The sequence below is a fragment of the Mizuhopecten yessoensis genome, unplaced genomic scaffold (genome assembly GCF_002113885.1).
Source record: "Mizuhopecten yessoensis strain PY_sf001 unplaced genomic scaffold, ASM211388v2 scaffold7669, whole genome shotgun sequence".
NCBI classification, from domain to species: Eukaryota; Metazoa; Mollusca; class Bivalvia; order Pectinida; family Pectinidae; genus Mizuhopecten; species Mizuhopecten yessoensis.
Window position 1 is genome coordinate 296368 of NW_018407163.1, and position 10886 is coordinate 307253.

A 10886-nucleotide genomic window follows, 5' to 3' on the forward strand; every position below is an offset into this window, starting at 1 on the left:
GGTGTTTCTAAATATAAACTGAATTAAGTCATCTTAAACATAAACCTTATTCAGCTGTCTCTAAATAATAATTTAATTAAGCTGTCTCTAAACATAAATATAATTAAGGTGTTTCTAAATAAAAACTTAATTAAGCTGTATCTAAGGCTAAACTTAATGGGGGTGTTTCTAAATATAAACTGAATTAAGTAATCTGAAACATAAACTTTATTCAGCTGTCTCTAAATAATAATTTAATTAAGCTGTCTCTAAACATAAATATAATTAAGCTGTTTCTAAATAAAAACTTAATGAAGCTGTCTCTAAACATAAATATAATTAAGCTGTATCTAAACATAAACATAATTAAGCTGTTTCTAAACATAAAAATAATTAAGCTGTATCTAAGGCTAAACTTAATGGGGGTGTTTCTAAATATAAACTGAATTAAGTCATCTTAAACATAAACCTTATTCAGCTGTCTCTAAACACAAAATACATTTTCTGTTTCCAAACATCAACCTGTTTAAAGCTATCACAAACTTTATTAAATTTCTTCAAACACAAAATATATTGTCTCCAAACACAGATTAAATTGAGATTTTTCCAAATACAAATTGACTTTATATTAAATAATTTAATATATGTGCAGACAACGGCCACATCCTGGCCCTTATATTAGGGACCTGTACATTAGAGTGCACATCCTGGCCCTTAGGGACCTGTACATTAGAGTGCACATCCTGGACCTATAGAAGCTGTGCATTAAACATTGTACTGCTTTACTTCCAGGTCATTCATCTGCACATATTTTAGAAAAGAAAAAGCTTTCAACTGTCAAAGTATCTATCTAACAGGATAATTATGCTCATTAAAAAAAATATTTAGGAGAGAGTGTACTTTTGCGGTGAAGTTAACACAATGATTTATGATAATTTTTACAGGTGGCTTCCCACTCATTTTGTGCAATTTTTGAACATTATTGACAGCCATTTTGTGTTGTAATGTATTGGAAATGAACAAAATAAATGCAAACAGTATGAAGTAATGTCATTCAACATTGTATTTTAAAACACTTAAATACCCATCCAACAGGCTGTCAACTAGCCAGCAGCACAGGAGTTATTTGTTTGACATAACATATAGGTCTACTTTCAAATTCAGGGGTTCTCAGGTTTTACCTTTACCTGATGTATACATTAATAATATACATCTGAAACTGTTACTTTTACCTCATCCATTGAGCCATGAAAATAGCATGACCATGGTTTGACTACCCACTGTAACTATTGTAATTATTTTGCACTATTTTAGCACTTCAGAAATTCTTTTCTTGTTGTTTTTTTCAAGAAGTTAAAGAACTTTTTTTATACTGGAACATTACTCTAATGAACAATTTTTAAAGTTGCGAAATATTGCTGTTAACCTGTTTATCAATTCTCTTTAATTTCCCAATGACCTGTTAAGGACATTCTCATACAAAATCTTATCCTTCATATTTACGTCTATTACACATAAAACCTACAATCTTGAGCATGGAAGATATTTTGTCCAGCGCTCAAAACAATTTGTCAAGCTCTCAATATCTTTAAAGAAGAACAAATAAATATGTGTTTAAAACATACAGCCGTAGTTTCGAGAATAGAAAGCAATTTTCCTTAAAGACCAAAGACAAGATTTTTAGTGAGGATTGTAGGTGGTCAGTTTGTAGAGAGATGTGATCTCCCCCAGGAATCTTGTATATCATCTGATACCCGTTATTATATCTCCTGGAATTTATCTCCGTCAACAAACAATAAAGGGACTAGTTTTAAAGTCAGAGTTTTCCCTATTTTGTCAGTTTGTTGTCTAGTGTGATAACTATAGGGGACTTTCTGGCTATACTTTTTGGTGTTTTGTGGAGGTTGAACGGGTCCATGATAGGACCACGGGTCCATGATAGGACCACGGACCGCGGAGGGGTTGATGACCAGTGGCTGGACAATTCTGTTTATACAGTAGCTAGATTATCTGTCTATATCAAACAGGAGGTTGGATATTGTTACAGAGTTAGGTGTGAGCTATAATAATATAGTAAAATCAAACACAGATACACAGATTAAAGATTGTATTTTGTTTCAATGAAAATAGTTTACGGGAAATCTGACATGTTTATAGTTGTGTTATATAGAAGATTTTGTTTTTAACACATGTATCACTTTTATAATAATTACAATAAAACTTACAGCAACCAATCATGTCCAAAGAAATAACACCTCAGAACTGTATATTTTTCCATGAAATTTAAGATTTTATTTTCCTTTGTACTAAAAAATTAAAATAATATATAGGTCAAGTAACTTATAAAAGACAACTCATTTACTGTTTCAAAAATTAGTGTCTAACTTCAAATCTGACAATCTATGTTTTGTTGATGATTCGAAATTACAAAACTTGTTCTAACTCGATCGTTGATTGTCGATTGACCAAAACACTTTTAGGTTTTTAACTTAAGTGTTGGATTAAGTCTACAGAGATTGTTGTTTTAGGATATTATGCTGACTAAAAGACCCTGACCAGTGGGTGCTAATATAAATGGTTTTTGACCAGTGTTTGGTTGAGCAGTCTATGGGGTCTTAAAAACGGATATTAGGTGACCCTTCAGACTGCTCAGTTGAACAGAGAGATAAAAATATTTTTTAAACACCAAAACAAATGTTTGAACATGAGATTTCTTTTTTTTCCTTTCTTGATAAACTTGACACAACAAACCTATAGTCTATAATAGACAGGTAAGCTTTGTTCTTGTAACAGGTGAAATGAATGATGACAAGTGCTAATCTCAGAAGGGCACATTTGGGTATCGGTTTATTTTAGCTCTAATAATTCTATCAGTGTGTCTCTTGTTCATACCGTTAAGACTGTATACACCAGAGACTGATCTGCTGACCCGTAAATGTCCATTATTGGGGAGAAACCCATCAGAACCTCGCTTAGATTGTACTTGATAACATTGTATGGATTTCGATTTTAAAACGGCTGAGTTTTGTTTTTAAACGGCTTTCTGTAATTGGTGGTATTGAATTTGACAATACCTGAGGAGTACAAGACCTTCAAACAAGTACTCTACAATTTATTACCGGATGTAAAGGACTTTAATATCATCTGTAAACATCGCCAATGTGTACCTAATAAATCTCCACTGAGATGGCTAATTGTGGCCTGGCTGTGTAGGGGATTAGGTAGGCTTTAGAGGACTGGGGGCAGTCTGCTGTCTCGGACCCTCCTCTGTAGGGGGGACAGGATACTTGTTGCGGTTTCAAAAGCTCTCTGATAGTACCCAGTAGATTTTTTTTAACACTGTGACAGGGCACTGTTGTTTGTGCATCATAGAACCACAATGGCAGCAGTGAGCTGTTGTTGTATTCTTCAACAAGTCTGTTGACCTTGATTGGTCCATGCTGTCCAGCTGGGTACCAGCACGCTGGGAAGTGGTGATCCTGAGAAATCCTACCAGGGCTTTATTTCCAGGGGCTAGGACTCTCAGTCATATTACACAACAGAAACTGGGAACAGTTCAGCTCTAAGGGTTACTATATTGGCTCTATGGTTACTAGTGGCTCTATGGTTACTAGTGGCTCTATGGTTCTCTATGGTTACTAGTGGCTCTATGGTTCTCTATGATTACTAGTGGCTCTATGGTTCTATATGGGTTACTGGTAGCTCTATGGTTATTAGTGGCTCTATGGTTCTCTATGGGTTACTGGTTGCTCTATGGTTACTAGTGGCTCTATGGTTCTCTATGGTTACTAGCGGCTCTATGGTTCTCTATGGGTTACTGGTTGCTCTATGGTTACTAGTGGCTCTATGGTTACTAGTTGCTCTATGGTTCTCTATGTTTACTAGTGGCTCTATGGTTCTATATGGGTTACTGGTAGCTCTATGGTTATTAGTGGCTCTATGGTTCTCTATGGGTTACTGGTTGCTCTATGGTTACTAGTGGCTCTATGGTTCTATATGGGTTACTGGTAGCTCTATGGTTATTAGTGGCTCTATGGTTCTCTATGGGTTACTGGTTGCTCTATGGTTACTAGTGGCTCTATGGTTTTCTATGGTTACTAGTGGCTCTATGGTTCTATATGGGTTACTGGTAGCTCTATGGTTACTAGCGGCTCTATGGTTCTCTATGGGTTACTGGTTGCTCTATGGTTACTAGTGGCTCTATGGTTCTTTTTGGGTAACTGGTAGCTCTATGGTTACTAGTGGCTCTATGGTACTCTATGGGTTACTGGTAGCTCTATGGTTACTAGTGGCTCTATGGTTACTAGTGGCTCTATGGGTCACTATAGGCTGGACTTAAGTTCTACGGGTCACTAGACTTGTGAAATCAGGGGGAAAAAACAACATTAGAATTTAGATAAAGCTGTTCTTTTGCGTATTACAGTACCTTACATGTGGACCAAGAGCTCTGACAACCATGAGCTTTGAAATTTCCTATAAAAGCGGAAGATTTGATGATTCAAATGACAGGTCAGGACTATGAAATATTGTTGGACTGTAAATCAGCTGTTTGTTAGTACAAGTTTCTCACTCCGATTTTGTATTTTAAGGCTTCTCTGTCCATATACTTATTGTAATTATGTAATTAAATGATTTCTTATATAACCACTCTTGATGGAAACTGTCACCTCTAGAAACGTGTGGTAAATAATCAAAAGATCTTGGTCGTGATAGGTGTATCTAAGGGACTCCTACTGGTAGGTTTAGACGTCAAGGTAGAGCGATTCGTAATTACCTGTGTTTTTTTTTGCATTTTTAAATATTCCTTTTATGCTCAGCAGAGTAACAAGAAGTTAACTTTTTTTCCTCACAATTTTATAAGTTAATTCTTGTAGTGAACAGATATAACACAAAGAGAATGGTTTTATTCCCTATTGTGTAACTTTCTGACAAAGTAACACCTGAGTAATGGTATACGGCCAATCTCCATAACGCAATACCAACGCATCAGAATCAAATTTATTTTCGTATCTTTAATGCAGCATTTATGGCTCGGAATGGTACAATGCATTTATTATATATGCCTGAACGGCCAATGTTTACGCCACATTAAGTTTGTGGACAGGCGGTGTGTGTGCTGTCTTGGATTGTGGACAGCTATGTTTGTACCATGTGAGATGCTCCATAGCTTTAATCCCCAATCAATATATTTTCAGAATGAATCCCAGGAGAATATCGGGCGTACAGATGAGGATGAGGGGTTCGTAGAGACACCTGGTGGCACCCTGTCACATGACAGTGGTCGCGGTGACAGTGTCCGCACACGTCATGACAGCTCGATGAGTCAGCAGGAACTGATGACAAGTCAAGGTCAGTCTCAAGGTCAATAGTTTTTGAACGGTTTATGACTACAGTTTGGTAATTGGTTGAAAAAGAATTTTGTGCATTATCTGTTGACCTTCCTTGAAAGTAATACCTTAGTATCATAAGAACAAATAAAAGTTGTGAAACGGATTGTCAGACATCTTTGTACATGTAACAGTGCTTCACAAAACAGGTTTTGTAACAATTTTTACCTGAATCAAAATATATCATATAAATATGTTACAATCAGTGTGGTGTGGCATTATTAAATTTCTAAGTTTTCAAAGCTATTTTGTTAATAATTCCATTCATTATGTAATTTTTGTTTACTGCTGTTTCAGATTCCAGAATGTTTTACTCGTTGCCACGGTGCCAGACAGGAAGTAAGGATGCTGTGAGTGACACACGGTTCTCCACAGCTACGTCAGACGGTGTTTCGATACCGGAGAGCTGGCAGCACAGACCTGTACCTCCTCGGCCCAGTTACAACAGAAATATCAGTCTGGATGAACAAATGTTACGAGACAGGCAAAAAGCCCAAACTATGTCCAGTTTTCGTGAAGATGCTAGATTTTCTTCAACAGACTCGTCTATTGTTCCTGTGAGTAGGAACTATAAACAGATTAACAAAATAGGGTTAGGACTGTCCTACGATAGTCATACATTACACAGACATATACCGGGACAGTATCAACGACCTTCAAACAGCACCTCTACAAAACTGGCTCAGAAGCGAACCCTCTCCCCAATAAGTGCGACCCCTGAGCCAAGTGAGGGTGGCTTCTCTAGCTCCAACTCCTCCTTCACGCCCCACCCCCGGTCTCCATCACATCAGCCATACTCTGGAGTCCACTTCTTTAAGTCTGGTTCCCAGTCCAGCGGTCAGTCACTCAGTAGTGTCCGACAAGACATTGTACAGCTGGAAAGTGATATAGAGAGTCGACTCAACAGAGAGGACTGTATAGTGTAACAGTGGTTAGTCTCTCTCTGTGGTCAAACCATAATCTCTGGACCTTGGTCAAACAATATTTATGATATTTTTTAGACCAAATATTAAGGAAAATAAGCTTAAAAATCAAATGTTTTTTACGAAATTATTAAATTTTGGTCATTATATTCAAAATAATGGTCTTTTTCTTGTTGTTTATATTGACCCTGTGCCAGGTCTGCTTTATTACAGAGAGTGATGCCATGACCTTTAGGGGTCACGTGCCAATAGGGACCAATTGATGATCTCATGTGTAAGATGTAATCCAAAAGTGCCAAATATTAAAAATGTCTATTTTAAGTGTGATTGTGTTTGTATGAACTGAGAATGTTGTGTGAAAAAAATACTTAATCTGTTAATTAGCCCCGAGAATCTTGGCTTGATGGGGTGACAGAATTGAGGCAGAGCATGAGGTTATGGAAGGTTAAATACGGTATGACTGTTGATAGAGTTTTTGGAAGGTTAAATACGGTATGACTGTTGATAGAGTTTTTTATACTAGATACTGTTTTAGCAGCTAGCTACTGCCAAGTCTGTTGTATGTATTGTGTTTTTGATACTATCAAAGTTTACTTAATGTAGAAAATATTGATTCCAAATTTGTCACAGTCTAGCATTTTCATTTGAATGGAAATTTTTCATGAATAATTTATTGCTTTGATGTTGAACTCATAGTTTTGCATACACAAAATTGTGTCGTATTGCTACAAAAGTAGAGTATTTTCTGGAGTTAGTTCCATGAGCGTGTTAGGTGTGATGGGTATTATTGAATTTATTAGCATGAGAAATACTAGAGAAATCTCCATTATCACTGATATGCTGGTCGTTTTCTGATTCTCAAGAAAAAACGTGCATGGAAACTGTTGAATGTCTCAATATACTTTTAAAAGTCAATATATCTAATATATATTGATATGTTGATGAATTGATTTAATTTTAGTTTTTTTAATTCTACAGGTAAGGTTTTCAGCCAACAGAGATAAACAATGTGTAAAGGAGAGAAGAATAAGCAAATTAAAAAAGAAAAACCTATTAATATGTTTATGAAAATAAATGTAAATGAGCGTACAATGTGTTTGATTATATGTTTATTGATACAAATATTTATTAAACGTACAAATTCTTGTAAAATCGTTTTGTGGGAAATGGAACAATGCAAGATGTTAAACATCACACATTTTTTGTTTTGGTGTATTTATAATACTCTGTTTATAATTTCTCAGGATTATATTTTAGCTAGTGATAACACAAAATATTGGATTTTATAAATGAATAACTCCAAAAATAAAACTCGTAACATGTCTCAAATAAGATCCTCCACAGGTTCAGTGTGTTATAAACACGTTTTTTTTCATCATCTGGAAGCCGATCACTGATATCAGAATTACAATATAACCAATATAATCAGAGGTTTACCAACACATTTCCAGGCCCAAATCACATGACATTTTACTATCAATTCCAACTAATTATTGTCCCTGCATTTATTGTAAATCTAAACCAGTTCAGATAAGAGTTGTGCAAGTCCTGAAGTGATAGTTATTACTTTTCTGTAGAAAAGGTATTATCTATTTTACAAAACAAAACCTGTTATATTTCAACTAGGAACTACTTTTCTGATTGGTTAAATCTGATGAGTTACTAAGAACTGCTTTTCTTATTGGTTGAATCTGTGCTGTGTCTGATGAGTCTGCCCTAGTGACCAGTCGTAGAGATAGCTGGTACCTGCGACAAGGTCTAGTGTATAGCATTAAACACAGGAAATTCCTATATCAATGTTTTTATCCTACTTTAAAAGTTACAATGTTGACACCTAGTGATAAAGTTTCAAATATTTTGTTATATTTGAGATATTCTAGAAATAAAAGGAGAGAATACATTTTTAATGTGTTGTGTTTTAATGATTTTATCCAAATACCATCAATGCAATGATCTGACTGTAACAACTGGAAAAGCAGGTGGTCACTCTAGAAAGGTGATAACTATAGACAGGTGATCACTACAGACAGGAAGTTGGTATCAACACTTGGTCACTATTGCCAGAAAATCATGATAGATAGGTGATCACTAGAGATGGATTTAATATGGACTGGTGGTCACTATAGACAAGGAATCGATATAGACAGGTGGTCACAATTAACAATGAGTCGGTATGGACAGGTGATGATTTTAGACAGTTTGCATCAACAGGTGGTCACTGCAGACAGGGAACCAATAAGGACAGGTGAACACTATATACAGGGAATCAATGTGGAGAGTTGACCACTATATACATGGAATCTATATGGACAGGTGATCAATGTAGGCAGGGAATCAATATGGACTGGTGATCACTAAAGACAGTCAGTATGGAGAGGTGGTCACTATAAACAGTCAGAATAGACAGGTGATGACTACAGACATGGGAATCGGTATGGACAGGGATCAATATCTAAATTATTACCATAGACAAAGAGTCGGTATGGATAGGTGATCACTATAGACAAGGAATCAGTAAGGACAGGTGATAACAATATACAGGAAGTCAGTATGGACAGATGATCACTAGACAAAGAGTTAATATGGATAGTTGATCACTATAGACAAAGAGTCAGTATGGACAGGTGCTCACTAGACAGATGTCCATTTGGACAGGTGATCACCAGATAGAGTCAGTATGGACAGGTGATTACTTGACAAGGAGTCAGTATGGACATGTGATCACCAGACATGGAGTCAGTTAGACAGATGATCACCATATACAGGGAGTCAGTATGGACAGGTGGTCACTATAGACAGGTAATCAATGTGGCAAGTTGATCGCTATATACAGGTAATATATATGAACAGGTGATCAAAGTAGGCAGGGAATCAATATGGACAGGTGATCACTAAAGACAGTCAGTATGGAGAGGTGGTCAATACAAACAGGGTCAGTATATACAGGTGATGACTATAGACAGGGATTGAGTATGGACAGGTGGTCACTATGGGCAAGGAATCAATATCTAAATTATTACCATAGACAAAGAGTCAGTATGGATAGGTGATCACTATAGACAGATTTAATATTGAATGGTGAACACTATAGCCAAGGAATCGATATAGACAGGTGGTCATCATTAACAATGAGTCGATATGGACAGGTGATCCTTTTAGACAGTTTGTATCAACAGGTGGTCACTGCAGACATAATCAATAAGGACAGGTGAACACTATAGACAGGGAAAGGTGATCACCAGATAGGGAGTCGGTATGGACAGGTGATAACCATAGACAGGGAGTCAGTATGGACAGGTGGTCATTATAGACGGAATAAAGATGGACATGTGGCCACTATATATGGTGAATCGATGTGGACAGTTGATCACTATATTCATGAAGTCAGTAATGACAGGTGGTCACTAGACAATGAGTCAGTATGGACATGTGATCATTATAGACAGGGAGTCAGTATGGCCAGGTGATTACTATAGACAGGGAATCAAGATGGACATGTGATCACTATAAACAACAACTCAATATGGACAGGTGATCACTGAAATCATGAAGTCAGTATAGACAGGTTATCACCATAGACAGGGAGTCAGTATGGACAGGTGACACTATAGACAGGAAAATCAATGTGGACAGGTGATCACTAGACAGGGAGTCAGTTTTGACAGGTAATCACTATAAACAGTCAATATAGACAGGTGATCACTGAAGACATGAAGTCAGTATGAGTGGGTAATCCCTATAGAAAGGGAGTCAGTACTGACAGGTGACACTTTAGACAGTGAATCAATGTGGACAGGTGATCACTGTAGACATGGAATCAGTATAGACAGGTTATCACCAAAGACAGGGAGTCAGTATTGACAGGTGACACTATAGACAGGACATTCAATGTGGACAGGTGATCACTAAACAGGGAGTCAGTATGGACAGGTGATAACTATAAACAGTCAATATGGACAGGTGATCATTGTAAACATGGAGTCAGTATGAGCAGGTGATCACTATAGACAAGAAATCTATCAACAGGTGGTTATTACAGACAATATGGACAGGTGACTATTAAAGTCAGAGACTGTATCGAGTGGTTAGTATGGACAGGTGACTACTAAAGTCAGAGACTTATCGAGTGGTAAGTATGGACAGGTGGTGTCTATAGACAAAGAAGCTGTATACTAAACAGTCACTATAAAGGAGTGGTCATTATAAACAGGTTATCACTATACACAGGTGGTAATTATAAACAGATCACCAAGGTAGTCATTATACACAATGCATCACTTTAATCAAGTGGTTACTATAAACAAGTGGTCACTATTTACAAGTGGTCACTATAAACAAGTGGTCACTATAAATGGGTGATCACTATAAACAAGTGGTCACTATAAACAAGTGGTCACTATAAACAAGTGGTCACTATAAACAAGTGGTTACTATAAACAAGTGGTTACTATTTACAAGTGGTCACTATTTACAAGTGGTCACTATAAATGGGTGATCACTATAAATAAGAGGTCACTATAAATGGGTGATCACTATAAACAAGAGATCACTATAAACAGAGGGACACAATTAACAATTGGTCACAATTAACAAGTGT

At 36.5% G+C, this 10886-nt stretch overlaps 1 protein-coding gene across 7 annotated transcripts in view; it reads left to right on the forward strand.

The window, feature by feature from the left end:
- LOC110454095 (protocadherin beta-16-like) overlaps positions 1 to 7378 on the forward strand; it is a 43889-nt gene extending 36511 nt beyond the window's left edge. For all 7 annotated transcript variants that reach the window (XM_021503448.1, XM_021503444.1, XM_021503445.1 and 4 more), the window contains 2 exons: positions 5175 to 5328; positions 5664 to 7378. In XM_021503448.1, the coding sequence (XP_021359123.1) occupies positions 5175 to 5328; positions 5664 to 6292 (783 nt within the window). In that variant the 3' untranslated portion in view covers positions 6293 to 7378. The remainder of the gene's footprint in view (positions 1 to 5174; positions 5329 to 5663) is intronic.
- The last annotated feature ends 3508 nt before the right edge of the window (positions 7379 to 10886 follow it).